This window comes from Podarcis melisellensis (genome assembly GCF_964234715.1).
Source record: "Podarcis melisellensis genome assembly, chromosome: 1".
NCBI classification, from domain to species: Eukaryota; Metazoa; Chordata; class Lepidosauria; order Squamata; family Lacertidae; genus Podarcis; species Podarcis melisellensis.
The window spans coordinates 129955064-129981503 of record NC_138528.1 but is presented as its reverse complement, the minus strand read 5'-3'; the positions used below and the strand labels follow the sequence as shown (position 1 = coordinate 129981503).

General features: G+C 45.4%; 1 protein-coding gene across 3 annotated transcripts in view; it reads right to left on the bottom strand.

Moving 5' to 3' along the window:
• MLPH (melanophilin) overlaps positions 1-26440 on the bottom strand; it is an 80288-nt gene that overhangs the window by 43597 nt on the left and 10251 nt on the right. For all 3 annotated transcript variants that reach the window (XM_081921519.1, XM_081921517.1, XM_081921518.1), the window contains exons 2-6: positions 17360-17490; positions 7352-7573; positions 6030-6166; positions 2195-2233; positions 594-685 (exon numbers count right to left, since the gene is read on the bottom strand). In XM_081921519.1, coding sequence (XP_081777645.1) covers positions 594-685; positions 2195-2233; positions 6030-6166; positions 7352-7573; positions 17360-17472 — 603 coding nt within the window. In that variant the 5' untranslated portion in view covers positions 17473-17490. The remainder of the gene's footprint in view (positions 1-593; positions 686-2194; positions 2234-6029; positions 6167-7351; positions 7574-17359; positions 17491-26440) is intronic.

The window sequence follows — 26440 nt, the reverse complement described above, 5'->3', positions numbered from 1 at the left end:
CTGTAACCTGAAGTGTATGTAACCTGAAGCGTATTTAACCCGAGGTACCACTGTACATATACTGAAATGCCAAAGCTGAAGTTAAAGATCTGAATCTGAGGATTTAAGATTTCAGTGAGAATTTTTCCCTAACCTAAATAACAATTCTTGCTAAAATAAATCATTTATATGGGTGAGGCTATCCTACTGGGCTCATGCCTAGGTCCATGACTCAAGATCATTCAACTTTTATTGGCTAACACTCGGTCATTCATTCAACAGCTTTTGCACACTCCATACAAATGGTTATAGAAGGGCAAAATGGTGGGTTTCCTTTTTTTACATTTTCAGTGGATGCAGAGGTATAATTTAGATTCTTCCTAGAGCCTGTGAGCACAGAAATGAGACAACATCACCCAGAAGCCAGCTTGAGGCAAGAGGGCTCCAATAAATGACTCCACAGGAAATGAGATTTATATCAGAAATCAAAAGCAGAAAGATCACCTTTTCCCAGAGAAAAAGGAGTAATATCTTCATTCCAGAAGGCCCAGCGTGATATATAAATGAGCTCCCAGTGCTAACATGGAAGAAAGTCCATTCCCAGGTGCCCTTACCCTCGCATAGCACTCTGCTTCTCCACCATCGATCGCATCTTCTGCCTCTCCCTCCTCACTGTCCTCATTCCCACTGTAGAAGCGGCAGTCACCTGGACAGCAAAGAGATGGGCCCTCAGGTCGGTCAAATCAGGCATGTGAGGTGCACTCAGGAAGTGGCTGTAGCTTCGCAGGAGAATGCATGCTTTACATTCAGAATGTGTCAGCCATTTCCACTAGAAAGGGTATTAGCAGGAAAGACACAGGAATATAGGAAATTGCCTTATACAGAGTCAGACCATTGGTTCAGCCATGGCAGCAGCTCAACATTTGAGAAGGCCTCTCTGCCAGCCCAGGAGCTGCTTGGCCCTGAACATGGGATTGTCTGCATGCAGAGCAGATGCGCTTACAGCTAAGCTATGGCTCTCCTCCAAAGATGAGGAAAAGCTTCTGAGATTTTGGGAAAGGGTTGCATATTGAAGGAGGCACAAGTGGTCTGACTCAGCCTAAGACCACCTTACCCTCATTTCTGATCATTGCTATTATAGATTTTTTTGAATGCACAGCATTTGTTTCAATCCTAGGCATTTCACTCAGAAGTAAGTTCAATGGAGCTCACTTCCAAGTACCGTATTTTTCGCTCCACAAGACGCACTTTTTTCTTCCTAAAAAGTAAGGGGAAATGCCTGTGCATCTTATGGAGCGAATACATGGTCCCTGGAGCCAAATTGCCCACGGGCAAAAAGCAGATCATGCACTTTTCTTTTCTTTTTTTGAAAGAGGGAAGTGGGTGTTGAAACAAAGCTGCTGATCGTTTGCCGATCGGGGAGAGAGATAAGGGATGCTAGAGATAAAGGAGGCTGCCTGGGAGGGGGGGAGCAAACTTGCAAAGTGGGGAAACAGGGAGACTAAAGCAATAAGGAGAGAAATTAGAAGAAAAGGAGGAGCAAAAAACTGCTCCAGCTAAGGAAAAGACACTAAGGCAAACAAGGGAAGGGAGTGTTGAAAGGAAGCAGCTGATCGGTGGGATCGGAAGAGAGATAAGGAATGCAATAAAGGAGGCTGCCTGGGAGCGGGGAGGTAAAAGCCCATGGATCCTCAGGATTTTTACATTGGGTCACCCCAAATTCACCCCTAGATCACATAGCATGTCCATGGCTACAGTCTGCACCCAAAAAATCACGCACCCACTGTTGCGTGGGGCCGCAATGGTGCAAAAACGTGGTTACAAAGCACGGATCCACATGGATCCTCAGGATTTTTGCATTGGGTCACCCCAAATTCACCATCAGATCACATGTCTGTGGCCACAGCATGAACCACAAAAATCATACACCCACTGTTTTGTTCAGAATATTTTTTTTCTTGTTTTCCTCCTCTAAAAACTAGGTGCATCTTATGGAGCGAAAAATACGGTAAGTGGCTCAGATTGTGGCCTGAATGTTTGCTGTTCCCATGTTATGGGGATGCTAAAGCCAGTTTAGTCCCCTTCCTCTGGCCTTGACAGACCATAGCTCCGTGGCAGAATATCTGTTTTGCCTGCAGTAGGTTCCAGGTTCAATCCTGACATCTCTTGGTGGGGCAGGGTGTATAGGTTTGCTTGTTTGTTTTAAGCCACTTACTGTTGATGTCTGGCAAGCTATAAACTCTGTCATGAAGACCTAGAATAAGAAGAAAATGCAACATAAATACTTTTAAAACATATTTTGCAGTAAGTCTGATGTAGGGCTGAATAATTATCCCTTTGAGCATGTAAAGACAATTAAAAATAGCATCTATTATCAGCCTGGAGCCCCAGCTTAGACTGAAAACCAACAAGCTTGTGGTCACATGCAAGTTAGTTCCTGAGAAAATGCTGTATTGGCTTTGAGAGGAGCTACCATTTGTAGGGATAATTCAGGTTTAGGTCGGCAAATCCTGTTAGGAAACAGTTACTTGTGCCTGATTTCCACTTAAATCAACATCCACTGACACATGTAATATGTATACAGGATAGATATATTTATATCTCTGTAGGCTTTTCCTATAACCCGGTCTACTAGCAAACACTTACAAAGATGTGGTGGAATAATAACTGGGGTCACCACAGTGCCAAAATGTGGAACATGACAAAGACATCTCTCCATCCTGCAACAGCATGGGGCTCCCCTGGTCCTGGGTTGATGCTATGGCACCAGGACATCAGCATCAGGCTAGAAATGCAGCCCACGCCAAAATAGAATGAGAACTGTGGGTGGTAATTTCAGCCCTGCATGAAGCCATTTGTATGAGTACAATATAATGCACCTCATATATTATAACCAACTTTTGCATCAGACCCATAACCAAGGGGGAAAACAGCAGCGTGGATTTCCCTGGTTTGCTTTGCAGAGGATTCTGCTGTCACTCTGTCAGCATGCCAGAATCAGAGGGTGCTCTGTTAACCATATTGATCTCTGCTTATTAATGATCCCAAACCCCAGATATCATCAGTCAAATGAAGGAGGATCTAATGTAAATGACCCCATCCTTGGCATGATTTTGGTATGATTTTGTATAAAACTAATGTGCTGTCATTTTAAAAGTGAACAGGGATACAAATTTCCCCAAAGATCCCATGCTGAAAACAAGGAAGACCCATAGAAACATCTTCTTTCTTAATAAGCCAGAGCTTTCCAAACGTCACTTCTCATGGAGTGTGTTGTAAATGGCAGCTTGCTTTCCCATGACAAACCTGCAAGACTGCCCAAGACTGCCATCTATTGGCCAGGTACAATTCAGCAGGTATGAGCAATAGAAACAAAATGCATTATGCACACACATGCACACACTTTCAGGCCTGATAATGTGCATGTATTCCAAAGTTAAGTCCCACTGGGTTAAGATGTGCTACACAGTTAAGAGTGCCTTGGATTTCAGTTTCAGACATTAAACTTTTACAGATCTAATGAGGGTGGGGGAATTAACAAGCATGAGAGAAAGAATCTGAGATTCTCCTAAACATATCATTATTGTTAAGTTTGTTAAGTTTCCAGAATTATTATTTTTTATATTACTTTCAATAATGCTATTCATTATATATTCCACATTTTATTCTAATTTGCTTTAGAGTTCTTGGATAAGCAAGTACCTATGTACCTAAGTACATAGACAATATAGGTTCCAGTGATGCGTTTGGTAACACAAACTGTGAGGTCTTCATTACACAGTGGCTCCCAATGGGCTGGCCTACTGCATCAGTATTTGACAGATAGAAAAGGAAGATAGCGAGACAAATAGACAAAACAAGGCTTCATAGCCGGAAGCAAATGTTTCAGCCATCAGAAAGCTTTGGCCATATTAGAGAATGCTTCACTGGTATGAACCCTGGAGGTCAATGTGTCCCAGGAAAGCCAGCAGCAAGTCATTATGTTCCAGCTGCAGAGCAGATCTATTGGACTGGGTTCAAAGAATTCTAAGCAGAAGGAAAATAACCATTAGCAGTCTTCCACAAGGCAGCCACACAGTGCTAAAAAGGTAGGGCCTATAGCGATTCTTATAGCGATTCTGTTTAAGCAAGAGGCTGCACAAACTTCCACATGAGCAGAATAACGTATCGGGATCAGGTTTCACTTTTCTTGCACAAGACTTAAGGATGAAATGTCCAGCCTTAAAGATGCAACACTGGCTCACTGGCTATTTCTTAAGAAGGCAGGCCTGGAGGACAGTCAGTCAAAGAAAGCTTGTCCACACTTCTGCTTGTCCCACCGCTAAATCAGAACCAGTCAATTGGGGTTTTTTTGCAGATTGATGTTCTGATTCAACAGTGAGCTTTTCCTGGGGAAAGTGGTGGGACAAACCAAAAACCACTCAGACCTGTGGTTCCTAGAAAGGAAGGGAGAAGCAAAAGTGTGGGTGAGCCAAGAGAGGCCTGTTTAGTTTGCATTTCTTCCATTGTCTCCTGAGACAGACGGATGTCAACAATAAGTGTGTTCTAAAGTATCTCCCTCACAGCTGAGGTCCAAATGAGGCAAGGTGGCAAATATCTGCCATCAGACCTCTCATTTCTTTAAATTTGGGCAAATTGCAGTTTCATCCAGGGTTGGGGCAATCTGGACCTGCATCACAGCAATGGGAATTAGTGGGTCTCAACCCTTTGTCTGGTTCATTTCCCCAAATAATTCAGTCCGTGAATTGCCATTTATGCATGTAATGGTTGCTGCGCCAATTACGTTTCCCCCAAAATGGTGAACATCAGCTTCATGGGAGGGGATTTTATACTACACTCGCTGGCAGGTGATGGTACACATTCATTTCTTTGGTACGATTGTTCCCATCCTTCATGACTTTTAGAAGCACACAAAAACATGCAAAGACTGTTCACTTGAAAACTGCAGAGAGATGAGTGTGTACACAACCTGACAACAATTGCTTGAAATAGTAGTAGAAGTAGAAGTGGTTGTTGTTACTACCATTATTTTGTTCATCTCCAGCCTTGTTTCTATAATGTCTTATTTGGACATTTTGTTTTACTTGGCCTGCAAAATTAAAACAGATCTGGGCAATCACCAATTTTTGTGTTTTCACAGATGGCAGCTCGGCAAGTCTTATGAATCTTGTTCCCTGTGGGGAACCTGATACCTGCAGAGCTCCTAAAGAGCCTCCTTTGACTTTCTTCAACAGAGACCACCTTCAGATGCTCCAGGAAGATTTGCCATCGATCTCTCAATAGTTAATGTTAACGACACCCCTAAACACTAGATTGGTTGCTACCAGGAACTGTAACAAATGGTTCTGCCTTCAAAAATTGTTGCTGGATAAATTTTAAATCAACTGCAGTTAACTTCCAAGTGAGTGCCCCTAATTTTAGCATTAAGTGAAAGGGCAAACAGCTCATTGCGATTCACTTTTTCCAAACCGCTCACCAGTGGTGATTAATTTCTAAAAGCAAAGGTGCTGGGATTCAAGCCAGCTGAGAAACCACACTCTCTAACTTTGGAGCCACGTCACTCACTTCAAATGTGTGGGAACAGACTGTGGCTACTCAGATGTAATTATTGTGATTTGTGGTGACAGTTAATTTGGTACCCAGTCTAAACCACAGACCCTCTTGGGCTTGCCGATCAGAAGGTCGTTGGTTCTAATCTCCGTGATGGGGTGAGCTCTCGTTGCTTGGTCCCTGCTCCTGCCAATCTAGCAGTTCGAAAGCATGTCAAAGTGCAAGTAGATAAATAGGTACCGCTCCGGGGTGAAGGTAAACGGCGTTTCCGTGCAGTGCTCTGGTTCACCAGAAGTGGCTTAGTCATGCTGGCCACATGACCCGGAAGCTGTACACCGGCTCCCTCGGCCAATAAAGCGAGATGAGCGCCACAACCCCAGAGTCGTCTGCGACTGGACCTAATGGTCAGGGGTCCCTTTACCTTTACTATTCTGTGGAACCTTCAGAGTGCTGTATAGAAAGATACTGAGAGGACACCCCCCCCAGACCCCTGCCCATACCAAGCAAGGTAGGATTCATTTTCTGTCCATGTGTCATCCTTCCGTAGAGCGACCGCATCACCTTAGCACTTCCAAACCGCTTAAAACGAGATTTCACATGCTCATAATACCATTCCACAGATCCAGTCTTCACAATCCTGTCCAGTAGGAGAAGACAAAAAAAGGATTATGTACACAGGTATGATCCCAAACCTTCAATCAATTAAAACACACCTGTTGACTTTAGTGCCGTTTTGACTGCACCACACAAACACAAAACACACAAAAAGGTAACATTTCCATTGCCATGGAGCCAGATTAGCCCTGGCCTCTCCATCTCCATATTGACTGCTCCCTGACAGGAGCAGCTGTTCCATGTCCAGGAGCTCCTCTTCAGTTCTCTGTGCTCAATGAGTGGCTGTTGGGGAACATGGCTGGCCCAGCTCCTTATTCTAGGCACAAGTAGTGTCCTGCATAGGTAACACAAGCCTGGGGATAAAACATTCTGAGGGAAGCAGGGAATTCAGCAACCAAGTTTGTGGAATGAGAGATAGAAAAGATTGGTGCTTGGCAACAACACATTCTTCTACTGCACTAGTTGGCTGCAAGTGCTCTACCTCCTTCCATGAACTTTTTCACTTGGGCAGCCTACTATAGGAGCTCATGCTGTAAGGTGATGTGAGGGACTGGGTGGGATTAGCAGGTGTTCTTCTGTGCTTCCCCTCACACCACTGTAATGGGGAAAAATACCCAAATATAAAGGCCTGTTATGAAAACTAAAGAAAGCATCCTCAAGTCACATTGCTGGCAGATGAGTGCCTGAAGCTTGAGGGAATTGATGCTGGAGATTGAGCAAAGCAGAAGTGAAATGAATTGCTAAGAGAGCATCTTACGTGCCGGACTTTAACCTTGGAGCAATCCCTGTCTCTAGGCCTAACTTATCCCGCAGGGCTAGGGGAAGAAGAGAGGTGTGTGCAGCTACCCTGAGCTGTCTAGGTAAAGGATGAGATAAAAATGAAACAATGACCATTTCACCCATTTTTGAAAACAGAAAAGTCAAATGGCAATGCAGCATCTCCCTATTGCAACCACTCACCTGCCCAACCCTCCAACACCAGTTCAATCCTGTTCTGATATACTGGAGTATTAAGTGGAACTTGCAGAAGGTTCACGCAAAGGAATAAAAAATGAAAATAAAATCATTTCGGGTGTTTTTTGTAGAGCTAGGTGGATAAGCAATGAAACCTGTGAGAAATTCTAGTGCCAGACAGAACCCAATCTCACATCTACTTTGGCCCACTACTATACAAACAGCAGCAACAACAAGAATCTGTCCTACTTACCTGGATAAACGGCAAGGATCACACACCCAACCTTCCTCCTTTTTATTGTAGCTGCTACAATTTTTACAGGTGTGTAAGTGGCAGTCTAAGCATTTGCGTTTGTTGTTCACCAGGAACTTGAAGGGCTGCAGGCAGTGAATGCAATGAGTTTCATTGAGGTGGGATTGACCGGACAGCAGCTCACGCTTTGTGCTTTCTTTTTCAATCTTCCCTTTCAGTTCCCTTTGAAAAAATGATAATAGGAGTATTTAGAACCTGAATACAGGAAGTAAACTTTGAGCAAAAAACAAAGGCTTCAAGATCTAGCCAGAAGGCACAGAAGAGAAGTTGGATGATTCTGCCCTAAAAGTTGGTTCAGAACTCAACAGGAGTTCAACAAATGTTCAGGCTCCAACAAACGTTTGTATTCAGTTAATATTTAGCACATTTCAGGGGTTCAGAACATTTCACATACTGTTTGAGTAATTCTTAACAACCAAACCCTCAGCAAGCCGATGGGTAAAGGACTAGTGAATTTGGGTCAGCGGTGGGATCTGAACTGGAAATCTCCTGGCTCTTACCTTCTACAATCCTCCAATTCTCACCAGTAACAAACATGCACCTATCAAGGCTGGGACAACTAGTATTTCCCTCTGACCACTGAATGTATCTCTCTCACTGCTTCAGGGTAAGTGGTGAGCCGATGACTTGGACTTTGAGAGAGCAGTACAGGGAGAGTTCTGAATCTGGGTGGTCAAACTCATGGAGAAAACCTCCCAATCTGCCTGATTTCATATATTTGGCTCCAGTGGTGATTGTTTAGGAACAGAGAGTCCAGATTAGTGGCAAACCATTATGGAACTCTTGTCAAAACCCACACCCATCGTTCAGCTTCATGACTCAGAAAAACATTATGGGTTTCCATTAAATTAATATCGTGCAACATCATCACTGTCTACAGTATATTATCAAAGTACTCAAAGTACAAGCAGGCATATGTCCTCTGAAGAAGGTTGGGAATCTGTCCCGCATGACTACTTTGGCTGCAATAATAGCAATAATAATTGTATGATTCAGAGTACAGTACTCAAAGTACGTCTCATATATTTCCTTGCTGTAATTGTAGCCCTGCAAAGGTGACCAGTATTATTATCCTGATATTACAGATGGAGCCAACCAAACCCCCTACAATCCGCCTCTGACATGACACCCTTTCTGCCCCACCCCCATCCCCAGAGCTCTTGGAGGACATCTTCACCATCCCTTGGAGAAGATTCCAAGGGCAGACCTCTCATTCCAATGGCTCTTGGGACATCCTCCAAGGGACCATTAAGATGGTACCTTAAACCTGTTCACAAAATAATCTATAAAGAAGTTGCCTTGCAGTTTTGACACCCTTTCACTGTCCATAATTCTTTAGAAACCAAAGCTGTTAGTGTTAGGATATTTCCGTTCCACCTTAAGAAGGGAGCAGGTTGTTGTGTCACAGCCTGCGTATTTCCTGTTCACAGGATGTTTCTGTTTTTGTATATAGCTTTTGCTCTCTCTGTGTGTCTGGACATCGAAGCAGGCAGTCATGTTTTTTCTTTGTTCTGACCAACGCTGAATAAAGTTGTAAATAATGCTCTCCTGGGTGCATCTTTCACTGTGGAAACTCTGCTGAAAGGGCATGCACTAGTCTTGGAATGTGGCATGCTATTTCTGAGGCTTGTGTCGCTAATTGACTGATACTGCGTTTCTACCAGAGATCGATGGATCGTCCGGAGACGGCGTGGGGGCTTGATGGCCTTTGTCTCCCTGGCAGTATCCCAACAGTTAGTGACAATCCTATAGATGTCCGGTACCTCAACGGATTTTTTTCTTTTCTTTCTTAGCTGAAAACAGAAATGCTCCAATCTGTTAGAAAGTGGCTGCATTGAGGCGTCATGATAAACCAGGTACAATCACAGGGGTGGGGGACCTTGCTCCACCCAAGGGCCACATTCTCTTGTGGATGCCAGTCAAAAGTGGGCGTGACCGGAGCCAAAAAGTGGCTGAGCAATGGATGCGCTCTTATCTTCACATGGCATGATTCATTCCAACCATGCAAAAGTCGGGCTTTACAAACACTTGAGCACCAGGGCAAACAAGAGGAATGGTCACCTTAAAGATAAGCAAAAGCACTTGAGTGGGAGGAGCAGGCTCTAGGTGTGTGTGGGGGGAGTCCCAAGGGCTGGGCAGAGAGTCCTGGAGGCAGGCTGGATTCACCTGCAGGGCCTGAGTTCCCCCAATTCTGAGAAGGAGCTGGTTGGAGCTTCTGGTTGGCGCACCTTCTCGCTCCCTTCCCCTCTGCTAGTGCAGCAACGTTTGGAAGCTTTCACTTTCACTTTTCATTATGGCAGGGATGGGAAACTGGATCTTACCTGACACCACATATGATACCAGGTGTAGGTCGTGGGCATAGTTTGGGGTTTGGAGAAGACAGCCTTGCAAGCAAAACTGGGACAGTTTCACTGTCAAACAGCTTTTACTATCCAGAAAGGTTGAGAGTAGAACAGAACAACCCTGCTGCAAACTATGGGTTGTGAAGCTGGCTTGTTTCAACAAGCCATAGTTAAGCTCTGAATCCTGTTGTTAATCTTAGCTAAAACTGCAGTTAATTTAAAATGGAAACTAAAGCTTTTGAACTTCTCGCAGCCATGCTAGAAGAGGAGACGGGATGGAGACAGCAACAAGCCCAAGACTTGCGCAGGCTGGTACGTGACACACTAAACTATGATTTGTTTATCATGACATCCACATGCAGCCAATGTGAAAGCAAAACCACTCTAGAAACTCTACTCCAAGCAGAACACCCTTGTGTGGTGTCTAAAAACCCCTTCTGGTGAGGTTTGAATCAAAGTGAATGCCTTTGTACTGGATTATAGCAGGACAGGATCTGCCAGGCTGTGCGATAGGTTTCTGTTTGCTTTCAGAGCAACCAGAAATAGACACGGCCCTCTGTTTGCCTTTGGGGCTACAAGTAAGAAGTGCAATGTTTGGTTAGTAGGATGGGCCCCTGGAGGCATGTAGGCAGGGCTGGAAATTTTTCACCTAGAGAGTAATTAGCAATGCTCTTGTGGTACATTAACCGACACACACCTTTTTGAAATGTTTTCTATTCCTATTTAAGGCTGTGTCTGTCAGCTACAGATACCTCCAAAGAAACAGACAAAAAGATACTGATCTTAGCTAGGACTTGCAGAAAGCCAACTTTTCTTTATACGCGAATGCTTAAGTGACGCATAAAGAAGGCCTGACAGTTTGAGGTTCTGGTTTGGTCCATGAGATTAGCCCAGCCATTGAGCCTATGCCAGCACTGGGCATTTGCCTAGATGAGAAGAATCCAGGACAGGACAGGGGAGATGTGGAAGAGCTGTGACTCAAACCCAGGGTGCCACCCTCCTCGCCTCTTCAGCTGGCAAAAGCAAGTGAGGCAGGGCCCAAGGATGCCCAGGCCAAAAGGGATGGAGGGCTTGAGGGCACCACCAGAGTACCCAAAGGCAGGCCAAGTTGTGTGGCAACTGCAGGTGGCATAAGACAGGGCAGAGGAGTGCTAACGGGAAAGCAGTTTTCTCTCTTGTCATAATAGCAAAATGTCTGCTAAGCATTTGAGAAGTGGGGGAAAGCCAACCATGAAGAGCAGACAGAGCAAAGTATGCAAAGAACCTTCTCAACACAAAAAATCTGCTTTTGCCAATGTGGTGCCCTTCAGATGTGCTGGCTGGAGCCAATGGGAGTGACAGTCCCAAGCATCTGGAGAACATGAGGCTAGCGGATACCGACCCACACCACTGTGAAGCCAAACAGAACCACTTTTACATTCCATTGCATTGAATGGGAAACTTTGTTTTTATTCTGCCCTTCCCCTTAGCTGAGAGTGGTGTGCACAGTCCTCCCTCTCCATTTAATTATGTCTTCATGAATTTATGTGTTTATTGCACTTAAATCCCGCCCCCTTTTCTTCCAAGGAGCTCCAGGTGGGATCCATAGTTCTCTTCCTCACTTAATCCCCGGCACAACCCTGTTAGGTAGGTTGACTGATAGTGGCTGCCCCAAGGTCAGCCAGAGTCATTCTTCCTGGCCCAGTGGGAATCTGAACCCAGGTCCAACTCTCCAGCCACTGGACCACACTGACCACACCCTCTACAGACTGGGGTGAGAGATGGTGCCTGGTCCATGACAACCCCGCCAGCAAAAGGGCTAAGTGGGCATTTGAGCCTTGCTCACTCTGTGATTCCACACCCCACACCCACTCTCAGTTAAGCAGAAGATGGGATGAAGATGGGAGTGGCACTTGCTTTAGTGCTTAAGGGGCAGCCCTGTTGGTACTACTCAACCCATCAAAGAGGGACGGCAAGGATGTGACAAGCTCCCCGTCTTGGAAATTCCTATCCAACCCTTCAATGAAGCAGGCCTTTTGTCGTCAGGGATACAAGAAGTGATGCTTATGTGCTGTGTATTTATAAACTTGGATTTTCCAAAAATGTAACAGATTTCCTTCCAAAAGTGTATTATTCATTCATTCATTTCTCTGGCCAAATTCATTTGGACCTACTCAAAACAGCAAGGTGTTGGGGCAGACAGCTGGGTGTTGAGGCAATGAAGGGAACATTTTCTCCTACAAGAGCCAGTGGGTGGAAAAGCTACCACTGTTCATATCTGCTTATTCATAAACTCCAAGTAAATTTAACCTAGTGGTTTTAAATGAATCCATCATTTTTGTCATCGGAAAATGCCTCATGCACGTTATGCAGTCCCAAAAGCCGAGCTGAGTGGGATGAGAGCAGACACTTCTCATTCAAGTATGAAGCAGAGATGGGGCTCTACTTTGTACACCAAAATGAGAGCAGGTGAGAAGATCTGGACCTCCACCTCACTCCCATCCAGACTCTGTTCTCCATCGTTTCAGGTACTTTTCTTCCTATGCCAGAAGTGAGCTGAGCTGGGGGTGAAGAGTAAGTACTTGTGCAAAGCATTGGGAGCTAGTAGCTGAGTTCCGCTCTTCTCACCTTCACATCCCTGATGATGTAAAAAATCACTCCTACCTCTTTAAACCTAACATGTGGTAGACCCATGAATAAGCAAGCATGGCTGCTTCCATCGTATCATATTTTTACATGAAGGTTTGGAGCTAGTTTGCTGCCTCAAAAAAGTATACATACCTCAACGTCATTAGGACTCTGGAAACTGAGCAACAATGCCAAACAACCACGGTAAATAAGTTCATCTTTGTTTTTGCAAGGCAGAATACCAGCTATCTTATCAGCACTTCATTAATACATGTGCTTTAAAAGCATTCATGGACCTGCCGTAAATGTTTTATCCCAACCATGTGTTCCAAGCCTCGGCATTGTGTGAATTACAAATCGTAAGGGGCAGATTTTGGGGGAGCTGGTTTCAGTGTTTTCAGAGTCAGGGGTCAGGAAAAACCAGAGCTCAATCCTCATCACACTGAATCAAGCTCATCAACATGCAAGCCCAATTCTAGATTCCAAAGCTGTTCTCTATTCTTTCACTGCTCCTGGAGGCAGATTTGCAATCTGAATATATTTGCTCTCAGTTCTTGAACTTGTTAAGGAACAACTTTTGCTAGACATATTTAGAGGCAAGCCAATTCTCAGATTCCCATCCATGCAACCAGGCGCATGCCTCTAATCACAGGGTGGCTTTAAGGCTTTGCAGCAGTTTTCCCAGTTCCCCAAACTACAAGAAGAGCAGTGGTGTATCTGCACAAGTGATGGCTCATGCAAATTTATCCCCATGCAACTGCAGGGGGCATTGGCTGCTTACATGCAGAAGAACCCTTGGGAGCGAAGTGGTTCATGCAACAATTTTAACCACCTAACTATCCACAGGCAACCATAGGCTCAGTGGCGTAGCGTGGGGGTGCAGGGGGGGCCGGCCGCACCGGGCGCAACACCTGGGGGTTAGGGTTAGGGGGCGCAAATCCACGGGTTAGGGCAGGGGTCTGCAACCCGCGGCTCCGGAGCCGCATGTGGCTCTTTTACACCTTTGCCGTGGCTCCGGGGCGGATCCTAGCGAGGGGAGGAGGCGCATTGTGCACCCCGACACTCCCCACTGTGGCGGGCGCTGTACTGGCTGTGACGTCGCATGGGGGTGGTGCGTGCGTTAGTCACGCACCGTCCCGACGTCACCTTCCCGCCCGCTGTCAAATCGGAGGGCAGCGGCGCGCATGCTTTAAATGTCGCAATGGTTTTGCGGCTCCCATGTTTTTTTTCTTCGGAAACGGGTCCAAGTGGCTCTTTTTGTCTTAAAGGTTGCAGACCCCTGGGTTAGGGGGTGCAAATTACTTGCCTTGCCCCGGGTGCTGACAACCCACGCTACGCCACTGCATAGGCTCAGCCACTCTGCAGCCATTTTGGGGCACTGTGGCAATAGCAGAAATCCCCACACAGTGATAATACACATTTCAATCCCCATAGTAACTTTTCTCTGACTGGAGGATATTAAACTGAGAATGAATGCATGAAATGTCCCTGAGTCTTTGCAGAATTAGGGTCAGAAAATTCTTAGCACTAGGGCTTAGCTGGACCATAAAGTTAGCATCAGCAAATTCGAACACAATTGGTAGGCTAAATTCCAAAGCATTGGGACCATGAGTAGCATAGCAAAGTAGAGGCTGCTGTAGGGATCAGATACAAACAACAGAGGAAGGCGAAAGAGACAAGAGACAAGTCCTACGTCACAGTAAACTATAGTTACAAAGTATGACTTCATTTCCACCCCGTTGTAACACTACAGGGGAACAAGCATCACATTTGTTTCTCTCCAGACAAACCACAGGAGGAAGCCAATAACAAACCTTTACTTCCTCTCATGGCTTGTTTGGAGACAATGAAACCACAAACACTCGTCCGCATGCAATGCCAAGCTGGTGCTGTGAGGTTTCTTTCCTCTCCTGTCAGCGAAGAGGGGAGTCGGGTTGGTGTGAGTTTAGCAACATGCACCAGCACGGCGCTCTTTCATGCTGAGCCTTTGCTCACTTGTATGTTCCTATGGCTTCCTGCAAGGTACAAAACAATTAGCCACTAAAACCCTGAAAGTGATTATGCAGTATTTGGAACCTCACTTCCCCCTGATCACCAGTGAAATGATCAACCCCCAAAAGCAGCGATAAGATGCTAAAAAATCTACAGAACCTGCTAGAAGACACCCCAAACCATGGAGGCCACAAGGGGTCCAAGAGCACCCACAAACTATTAACATGAGCTGTAAGCAGAGAACAACCCCATCCAGGACGGGGTAAACACTACTTATCTGGGAACAGCAGTCACCTACTAACAGTGTCTCTGCCACAACATCTGGATTGAATTTTAGTTTATCGGCCCTTATCCTGTCTTTTAGAGCAGCCAAGCACCAATGCATCACCACTCCCATAGAAAAAGAGTCGTATGTCATCTGTATTGCAAACAGCGCTGCCCACCCCAACTTAGACAGTTGCCCCAGGTGGATACCATGATTTAGGGTATCAAAAGCTACTGAGAGATCAAGCATCAACAGTGTTACACTCTCCTCATCTCTATCCTAACAAGCATAATCATACAGGCCAACCAAGACAATTGCAGTGCCTAAACTGGGCCTCAACCCACGTTGAACTGGACCCAGAAAACCACTCATCCTGGAGCGCCTGGGCCTGGCTGCAGATTGCCTGCTTAAGAAGCTCACCCAAGAGGGAAGATGGGCAAGTGGTCTGTCATGATCTGGATCTTCAAGATCCATGGAAAGTTCTTTTCAGGAACGGCCATACCCGGTGGCCGGCTAGGTGGCCTGCAACCACCTCCTCTTGTAACACGGCAATAGTCATTTCCTTGGCCCACCCTCATTACCTCCTTGCTGGGTCGTATAAGCCATGAAACACACAAGTGTCCACACAATCTTGGCCAAGCACCTTTTCCACATCCTTGAGTGGCACCAACTGAAACTCATACAAAAGAGTTCTTCAAGGCAAGGTCCAGACACTCCAAACTGTATAACTGATTTATTTTTAATCGCAGCAGGTCACCGAGTGGCTTTCCCCCCGCCCCCTAGGGCTAGTGTATAATTAGTTTCAAACCACTTAAAAGATCTCATCCTGGAAGTACGAAGAGGATGCAATGGAGGCAGCAAGGGGGGAAAGGAGGATTGCCCTAAACACTGGATGTAAGACTTACAAAGACAGTAGAAGTAAAGGAGGTTGTGTAATTTTATTGGGATCAAAAACTCTCCAGATTGCAAGAACAGATCTCTTGCTATTTGAATATAATTTGTACTGCCTTCCTGGGAAATCTAGGTTGAGAGAATGAATCTGGAATGAATATAATGAATTCTCCTCAGGGAAAGGGTTATAGCAGATTGACAAAAGCCCAGAAGGGTTATAATGGTCTAAAAATGCATTTCCTCCTGGACCACTCATAGTACACGGACATAGGAAAGTTTTTCTTTTTCTCGTTATGGATACTGTAAAACCATGAATGTCAGTGCACACATTAAAGAAGCCATCCATCTGATGACTCACTTCCTGTCTCTTCCCTCAAAGTAAATAATTCCTTTTAAGAGGAGTGAATTAATTTTTCCTTCTCTTCCCAAGAAACATGGCAACTGCATGCTTCTCTTTCACATCCTCACCTCTGTTCTTCAAGGCACTCCCAACTGTATAACTGATTTATTTTTAATTTTGCAGGATGGCAGCTTGTTCTCTCTGGTAAAAACACCATCAAACTAAACTATTCTAAAGAGGACTCAAAACCCTGACGAAGCCGCTCCAATTCTCCTGCAGCTCCCCCTTCTGCCCTGACTCCTGTTGTAAGGATTAAGAATGATAGAAAAATAACTATTCTAACGCTTCATTTCCTTCTAGCATTCAAAAGTTGCTGTTTGAGAATTTTATGCAGAGCTAAGCTGTTCTCCCCAATACCAGAATACCGTTTCTGCAGTGCTGTGGATATACTCCTTAAAGGTTCCATTTTACACCTATGCATTCACAATTCTTCTGTGCCTAGAAAAATACTATACATTTCTGTACTTCAAATTATACTGCAAAACAATACCATGGACATGTTCCTTCCATCCATCCCAGGGCAGACTTGAACACCTGAGGAAAAACTACTAGCAGTTTGCTGTCTCTCAGCCTAACCGACCTCAAAGGGTTGTTCTGAAGAGAAAGGGAAAGTGCCACGTACTGTGAGCATCCTGTGCTCTTCCGGGGAATGATTAAAAAAGCAGTTGATGATCATAATTTAACAGTACCATGGATACATGAGAAATGGGACATGATTCACTGCCACGTGGAAAGGACTCTTCCTAAACTTGTTCCTGATGCTTTGTCAAGCACTCGCTGCCTGGCTCTTAAATAGATCTCCAAAACAACAAGGGCTTGAAACACAGATATTTCTTTTTAAAAATTTTAATTGGCATTCTGGGAGTTGTGAGGGTAGCTCTGACCTTGCTGTGCCAAAGTGACATCACAGCCGCACGCGGTCAAGGCTGACATTGAAACAGAGAGCCAGAGATGCGTAAAAATTGTAACCTGTACTTTCAGAAGCACATAACTGAGACTTTTGAGAAGATAGAGTGTTTTTGTATAAGCTGCATTTTCCAACCAACCAACTCCTAGAGAAGTCTACAAGATAAATCTGTAGACCAAGCAAAATACAAAAGTACAGTACATATTTTTCCAGCCATTCACTAAATGCCTGTCTTTTCCTGAATCTCATGCATTTAAGTCTGCTTTTTCTGTTCCATAAGATCTAGCATGCAACAGCTAGTAAGAATTTTCCTGTTTAAATTTAGGAAGTTTTAAATTTAAATTAAATTATATCATTGCAAATATTAACAAATTCTGTGATGACGTTATCAATATTATCCCAAAAACCATTTTTGTAGCCCCCCGCCATGTGTCTAGCATTAGTGATTCAAGCTAGCTGGAAAACAGCTTGAAAATGACAAATGCTAAAGGCCTCCCTTTTGAAGAATCATCAAAGTTCCTATTCTCATGTTTTTGCCACTTACTCTAAACGCTCTTCCTCTTTCTTCCGCAGATCGAAGTCCCGCTGAACAACTTCCCAAACATGCTCAGCCTCTTCATCTGTCAGTTTGGAAAGATCCAGTTTCCGCCTTCCCATCTTTAGAAAACAGAGCACCTAAAAATCAAGAACAAAAGTCGGGTAAACTGTGTCAAACAGGTTAGAACTCATTATTCTCCAAATCGCTTCCTCCCTAAAAGAGGACACGTGTTGTGGTGAGACCTGGAGACTGACCTCCTGGTTGTGGGTGGGTCTATTGGATAGCCACAACACCCGATTGGTAGGTCCCTCATTGCTGGGTTTAATCTGGCCAATGGGGTGAAGTCTAAAAGGATTGAGGGACCTATATAATCCCTTGCACGTGTCTCAGAGCTTCCTCTTTCGGCTCGTGCATCGGAACACCCGCCCACCTCTCCCTAATTTTAGGGCATTTTTGCGATTGACCTTGCTATGCCGTCGTGTGTTGTCTGTCGTTGGGACAGGGGCAGAGCAGGAATTTTCCCCACTTGGCTGATTTGCTGTTGCCATTTGGGTTTCACCTGCCGTGTAGCAATTCGTCACAACTTGTAAGCTCATACCAAGAACTAACTTAGTTGGTCTTTAAGGTGCTACTGGAAGGAATTTTTTTTTGTTTTGACTATGGCAGACCAACACGGCTACCTATCTGTAACTACAACTTGTAAGGTTGTGGATAGGCACTGGTTCAGGTGATAGGGATGGGAGAACGGTCTTGCCTTCCCTATGTGAAGGGTATTGGGTTAAAGGAATCCAGGGACTCAACTTGGTTTGGTCAACCCCCAAAAGGGAGTTGTGCCTGTGCCTGAGTCCAGGGGAGTGAACAGAGTCTGTTTCCAGGCTTTCCACCTATCCAGGTGTTCACTCTTGGCTTACCTATGATAGAGCTCTGGGTCAGCGCTACCTTCAAGGGTGCAGGGAGCTAGTCAAACCAGAGCCTATGCAACCACTCACTTTCTGTAATCAATAAAGTTGTGGCCTAAATTCTTCCAAAAACCAAAACTAAAATTTGAGTCAAATGTGTCCTTATTTAAAGGAGAGGTCTCTGGGTCTGAATATGCAAATAAATTAAATGAAGCTACCACACCACCTTCTTAAATTGTGGCGCCCAGAACTGGACACAGGACTCCAGGTGTGGTCTGATCAAGACAGAATAGAGTGGGACTATGACTTCCCTTGATCTGGACACTAGACTTCTCTGGATGCAGCCTAAAATAACATTCACTTTTTTTGCTGCTGCATCACACAGTTGTCTCATGTTAAGGCTGTGGTCCACCAAGACCCCTAGACCCTTTTCACATGTACTGTTAGTAAGCCAGGTGTCCCCCATCCTATATTTGTGCATCTGGTTCTTCCTGCCTAAGTGCAGAACCTTACATTTGTCCCTCTTGAAATTCATTTAGTAAGCTTGGGCCCAGGTATACGATCAGTTAAGGTCTTTTGAATTCTGATTCTGTCTTCTGCGGCATTAGCTACCCCTCCCAGTTTGGTGTCATCTGCAAATTGGAGATGAGCATCCCTTCAATTCCTTCATCCAAGACATTTATAAAGACTTTGAACAACAACAGGCCCAGGACACCCTACTTGTCACTTTTCCCCAGGATGACGAGGAACCATTAATGAGTACTCTTTGGGTTTGGTTAGTCTACCAGCTACAAATCCACCTAACAGTTACCTGATCCAACCCACATTTTACCAGCTTCTCTGCAAGAAGTTCATGGGGGACTTTGTCAAAAGACAGTTTGCAGCCATCATGAGAAATGAAGGGAGTAATGCATTCCCGTTGCCTGAAATGCATGTCAGGCTGCCAGCAATCCCCTACCTTTGCACAGTTGTCAAACAAGCAACGCACACTGGATAAGGCTAATGGCACTGTAGTGTGAAGGGCTTTCCACAGAGCCACAGAGTTGAAGGAACTGGCAATAATACACAGGACAGACTTAACATTGGGTAGATTTCTTTCCAGAAGGGAAAAAACTAGTTCAGCTGCTTCTTCTCCAGGAAGTTATCCGATAAACTGAACTTGTGGAGGATGCCAGTGAAGAGACAGAAAAGTCTGCCAAGAAAGTCTGCTGATCTCCCACACGCAGGCCAACTTTGCTTAGCACGGATTCAGGCAGAGGCACTCCTTGTGAGCTGCTATCATTTCCAAGGGCAAAATGAACAACAGGGCCTTTATCTGACCATACATGTCAGGTCATTTCAGTTTACGGAAATAGAAGATTGCTTCATTATGAGTCTGAATTAAATTTATAACAGCATCTAGATAACAAACCATAAAAAGGCCCATTTAAACTGGGAAAGCAGATAAAGTGACCCAAGTCAAATACAGACAATTCCAACAAGAAAGAAAAATGTGAGGCATGTAGAGAAACCGGTGTGGCTACATAAGGGGCTTCCAGGTGAGCAGAGTTATAAAAAGGGGAAGAAGGGGGAAATCACAAAGGAGGAGTATACACCAACAGTTGCAGCAGGAAAGTCAGGCTGGCTAAAGCCCAGAATGATCTCAGGCTTGCACAAGAAGTTAATAATAATAATACAGTGGTACCTCGGGTTAAGAACTTAATTTGTTCTGGAGGTTTGTTCTTAACCTGGAGCACCACTTTAGCTTAAGGGGCCTCCCACTGCCGCTGCACCACCACCATGTGATTTCTGTTCTCATCCTGAAGCAAAGTTCTTAACCTAAGGTACTATTTCTGGGTTAGCAGAGTCTGTAACCTGAAGCGTATGTAACCTGAGGTACCACTGTAATAAAGGTTTCTTCCACCATGTTCCAAGCAAGAGGAAGAACAAGTAGATGGTAGGTACTCTGTGTGGAGAAGATGGAGAAATGCTATTGGTTGACAGAGAGAAGGCAGAACTGCTCAACACCTACTTTGCTTCTGTCGTCACCCAAAAGGAAAGTGATGCCCAACCTGGTGATAACAGAATAAATGATGTAAGGAGGGAGCTGCAGCCTAAGACTGGAAAAGAGGTAGTAAGGGAATACCTAGATACTTTAAATGAATTCAAATCACCAGGGCCTGATGAGCTGCATCGTATTTTTCCGTGTATAAGACTAGGTTTTTCCCTAAAAAATAATGTCAAAAATTTGGGGGTGTTTTATACTCTGGGCCATCTCCCCCCATTTTCTTAAATCTGAGTTCCCCAAAATAGGAGGCATCTTATACATGGGGGCGTCTTATAGATGGAAAAATTCGGTAATTTCAGAGCCTATTACCCTTGAAAAATCTTGGAGAACAGGTGACACGTCCCTGCAGACTGGAGGCAGGCAAATGTTGTCTCCATTGGAGGAAAGAAAGACCCAGCCAACTACTGACCAGTCAGCTTGACATCAATACCAGGAAAGGCCCAGAACAGATAATTTAACAGTCTGTCTGTGAGCACTTAGAAAAGGATGTGGTGAGACCCAGCATGGGTTTCTCAAAAACAAGTCATGTGAGATAAATCTCATGTCTTTTTTTTATGGAGTCACAAGCTTGTTGGATCAGGGGAGTGCTGTGGACCTAGTGTATCTTGATTTCAGTCAGGCTGTTGACAAAGTCCCCCATGAACTTCTTGCAGAGAAGTTGGTAAAATGTGGGTTGGATGAGATAACTGTTAGGTGGATTTGCAGCTGGTTAACTGACCACACCCAAAGAGTACTCATTAATGGTTCCTCATTGTCCTGGAAAAAAGTGACAAGTGGGGTGCCACAGGATACTACCACAGGGTTCTGTCTTGGGACCATTGTTCAGCGTCTTTATAAATGACTTGGGTGACGGAATTGAGGGGATACTCATCTCCAATTTGCAGATGACACCAAACTGGGAGGGGTAGCGAATGCCGCAGAAGACAGAATCAGGATCAAGATGGCCTTAGCTGACTGGATACCTGGGTCCAAGCTTACAAAATGAAATTCAATAGGAACAAATGGAAGATTCTGCACTTAAGGCAGGAAGAACCAGCTTCACAAACATAAGATGGGGGACATCTGGCTTACTAGCAGAACATGTGGAAAGGATCTAGGAGTCTTGTTGGATCACAACCTTGACATGAGTCAACAGTTTGATGATGCAGCAGCAGCAGCAAAAAAAGGGGGGAGTGAATGCTATTCTAGGCTCCATCAACAGAGATTGAGTGTCCTGATCAAGGGAAGTCATACTACTGATCTATTCTGCCTTGGTCAGAGCACACCTGGAATACCGTGTCCAATTCTGGGCACCCCCAATTTAAGAAGGCTGTTGACAAGTTGTAACATGTGCAAAGGAGGGCAATCAAGATGATTAAGGGTCTGGAAACCAAGCATTATGAAGAAAGCTTGAAGGAGCTGTGCATGTTTAGCCTGGAAAAGAGGAGATTGAGAGGAGGTATGATAGCCATCTTCAAATATCTGAAGGGCTGTCACATGGAAGGTGGAGCAAGCTTGTTTTCTCCTGCTCTGGAAAGAAGGACCTTAACCAATGGTTTCAAGTTACAGATTCTGACTAAACATCTCACAGTAAGGGCTGTTTGACAGTGGAAAAGACTGGGAGGTGGTGGATTCTCCTTCACTGAAGGTTTTGATGCAGAAGGTGGATGGCCATCTGCCATGGATGCTTTGGTTGAAATTCCTATATTGTAGGGGGTTGGACTAAGATGATCCACAGAGCACCAGCACAGCCTGTGTTTATGGTCAGTTGGTGGACCTGTCTGACGTCAGGCAGTAGTCAGACCCACCCTTGTGAAACTGCCTGCTTGCTTTGCCCTGATAAGCAGTTTAAACTCAAAATTTGTGGGGGGACACAAGCACCCTAGCGGCTGATGGAGGAGCTGACGTCATCCATTGGCGATGCAGGAGGCCAAAGGCCTCCCAGACCTTTGGTGGCTCCACTCGGCTACTCCCAATTGATACCGGTAAGCGGATATTGCTTTACTTGCCAATGAATGTTATTTGTGCAAGTCATACTTAGACGATGCATTTCTCACACAACACTGAGCATCTGAAGTATTTAAACATGGACACTGTATATTTTTACATAGACAAGATGACCTGGTTATAAGATTTAGAGTCCATTAGTGGGATTTTACAGAGCCGCACAACTGGATCACTCAGCCAACACCCAAGTAAGTATAAGACTGTTCCCTTTTGTGAGAGGGAAAATGAATTCAGCATGACTGTCAGCTGATTTTCTGCCATTTTTTTTTCCAGTGAGCAAGCCAGCACACAACTTATTTGCAGAAGTAATGCAATCAAGATCAGATTATATTTATGTTAACCTAGCAAAATGACTACTGTTATGATGGTTGTTAAGCAAAGGGAAGGCCTGTATATTGCATACCGCTGTGCTTTCTGCTTAAAGAGAGGCTGTGCAACATACACCCTCTTAAGTCACCCTGTAAGAGAGGTGGTGGCTGCTCAGTCACCTTATATTCAGTTTACTGTATAAATATCCAAGAATATTACCCATAGTGAACTTTCCCTCTCTCCTTATCCCAACCCAGTTTGGTCTGCTCAATGCATTTACGATGAACCAAAGTTTCCAAGTCATCTTCACTAGCAGCACCCCGTACAGCACCTTCTAATAATCCCATCTGGAAGTGACCAGAGCAGGGAGTACAGTAGCCAAGTACTGTTGAAAAGGGGCTATAACTAGCAAACCAGCTGGAGCCCAAAGAAGGCACTCCAAGCCATCAAGGCTACCTGAGCCTCCTTCCAGGAGAGTGCTAACCTATCCAGGATCGGCCGCCTCCACACCTCACAGACATGAGGAGCTGGGATACCTCTGTCTCTCCAGGATTCAGCCTCAGTTTATTGACCCCCATCCAGCCCCTCACCACCTCCGAGAAGTGGTCTAAAACCTCAGCTGCCTCTCCTGATTCAGTCTGAACAGAGAGATGGAGCTGGTTGTCACCAGCATTTTAACACCACTTCACTCCAAATCTCCTAATGACAGCTCCCAGAGGCTTCCATTGGATGTTACATAGCATGGGGACCAAGATGGAGCCCTGTGGGACACCCCAGGATAATTCCCAGGAGCCCTTTAGGACAGTGCCCCCCCCCATCCACACCTTCCTGAGGCACCATTGAAGTATCCTTCAGTGGCCCACAGTTCCAAAAGCTGCAGAGAGATCTAGGAGAATGAGCAGGGCTGCACTCTCCTTAACTTTCCCCTGACAAATGTCCACAGTCAGGGGAACCAAGGGAATTTCAGTGGTGTGACCAGGCCTGAACCCAGACTGGAACAGAGTCGATCCAAATAATCAGTTTTCCTCAGACATGCCTGAAGCTGGGGCGCCGCCACCTTCTCAAGCACCTTGCCCAGAAAGGGGATATTTGCCACTGGGTTTAACCCCTCTGAGTCCAGGGAAGTCGTCTTAAGGATGACATTACAGATCTCTGCCATAGATATTACAGTGCCACTACACCACCTATAGGAACATAGAACTGAGTCAGACCTTTGTTCTACCTTGCTTAGTACTGTCTACACTGACTGGCAGTGGCTCTCCCCGGAACCTGGGACCTTCTGCATGCAAGGCAGGGGCTCTACTGCTGATCTGCGGCCCTTCCCCCATGCATGCCACCTATGTGTGAAGAATGTTTGCAATGTGAATTCATATCAAAACAGCATTATTTGTCTCCTCTGTTTTGCTTCCCATTGACATTTTTGTGCTTTGTGATGCGGGAAGAGCCTTGCCAAGCCCTTAGCCATACAGTCACAGATATCAGCAATGTTTGTCTGTGTTCAACGTCTTGTCTCCAGAAAAGCTCCTGCAGCTTCTTGTGACACAACAGATGGTGCTCTGGGGCCCCCTGATCTTTGGGTGCTCTTCAGCATCAACAATGATAGGGAGAAGCTAAGAAGCTTCCAGGCAGGAGCAGGAGCCGCCTGGCACTTCTCTGGAGGCATGGTATGAATATGTGGTGAACACACGTGTCTGTTGGGCTGACGTTGCTTCTGGCTGTCCATTCCCCTCGAGTCAAGGGAGAGACTCATTCCCTCAGGATGATGCTGCCAGTTTGCAGAGTCAGAGCTGAGAGCGTTCTGGATTAACTCGTCCAGAATAAAGAATGTTCTGCCTCAATTTTCACCATGGCTTCAACTCTAGTTAGAATGCTCAAATCTATGTAGGTCTAGTCAGAAGTAAGTCTTGCTGAATATGATGGGGTTGCTCTCAAGTAGTCAGAGGATTTTTAGACTTGGGGTTGTTGTTGTTGTTTTAGTATAGCAGACAGATGCAGGGTCTGTTCTGGAAAGCACCACATATATGGTAGATACCTATCAGTCTGTTCTCCCATGGGCGCAGGTGAAAGGGATGGATCAAAAGGCTGAGGAGCCTTCAGTGCTCCATCCCTTCCTCCATCTGCTTATGGCCAATAATTTCAGTGTGCTGTGAAACAAGCGCCACAAATGGAAATGTCAAAAGATTTTGATTCAATTCAATTGAACAAACATAAATGTGCATCTGAAAACAAAAACAATGTAAGCATCACGGTATAAAATTACATGTATAAAATTATCTACATCCACTTTTGGATGATTGTTTTCCCCACCCACAAACTAACATTACCTCCAGGTTTTGAGCATTAGGAGATAAAGGGGTTGAATATGAGCCCCCTGCTTCAGAAAATGTAATAATTAATCCGTTTAGGACTTACACGGCCCTTGAGACACTTGAAGAGTTGCTCTTATACCTCCTCTCAGTCTCCTCCTTCCCAGGCTAAACAAACCAAACTCCCTCAACCGTTCCTCATAAGGCTTGGTTTGCAGAACCTTGCTTGCCCTGCTTTTGCTATGTGTACTTCTTTATTACAATTAAAGCACACAACTTTCATAGATATGGCTTTGCCCTTCATTTGACACTTAGACACATAACTAGAATCATTGGCTTTTGCACTCCTGACCGGAGACTCTTCTCTCCTTTGTACACATTCCTCTCTTAAACAGGCAATTAATCTTTTGAAAGTCAAGTCCTCTTTCCCATCCATTAGAGTTGCAAAAGTCCCAAATTTGGGTTGTAGTGACCCTAGGAAATCGCAGATATTTTGCTCTTCCTGCATTGGGTACTCTGACAGTTCTAGTTTCTCAAGAAGTGTTAAGATCTCAGTCACATATTTGGGACAATCTGCCTTAGACTTCAACCTGAGCCTCAGCAAATCGCTGTCACGGCCACCCAGATCTGGTCCCAGCTCACAAGAGACCTCACTCCGTTGCAGCTTATTTACAGGAAAAGTTTATTGAAGATTTCTGCTTCTCATACAGTTCAGCATTGTGGCCGTACGTCTGCCACGTTAGACCGCTGAAGTCCCCTCTGACTCCTCCCCTCTTCCGCACCAACTTAATAGCCTGGCTCTAGACCACCTCTTCCTCTCCTTTCTTTTCCGCAGGGTCTTCCTGCCCCCCTGGGTTCCCTCTCTCCGTGACTCGCCTGAGGCTGAATCCTCTGCCGCCTCTTCCCCCCTCTTTCTGGCTTTAGGGCCGGGCTCCTCCCCTGAGCTCTCTCCACTTCCGCGCGCCTCTACGCTTGAACTTGGCGCGCGTACGTTGCTGCTGACCTTTCTTTCGACCGCTACACCACCCCCTGCTCTGCTCTCCACCCTTTCCGGCTGAACACCCTGCTCCAACCCCCTCTCTCTGTTCTCTCCTAATCCTGCTCCCTCCGAGAGGCTGACGACTCCACCCCCTTTACTCCGTTCCGGCTGAGACGTCTCTTGCTTCCTCTGTCTTCCACTGGGCTCCTCTCCGCTTCTCCCTTCTCCTCCCCTTTGCTTGATTAAGGTAACCCCCTTTTGAGAATCCTCTGACTCGCTGCTCAGACTCGTGGATTCCCTCAGAATTCCGTCATCTTCTTCCTCATCCTTCTGCCCCTCCTCCCACTCGCTCTCCGTCTCCTCTGTCATCTCCTCCTCTCTCCCAGAAACCCTGACATCCATCCCCCCCTCGAAGCCCCCCCTTCCCCCCTCCCGCTCGCCGGGGACCGGTTGTGGAAACTGCGGCTCTTCGGGGGTAGGCTCAGGATGCAGGTCGTCTACGTCAATGTTCTCTGCTGGCAGTTCTGTGTAAGTGTATTCGAAGTCGGGTTCTTCCCCCAA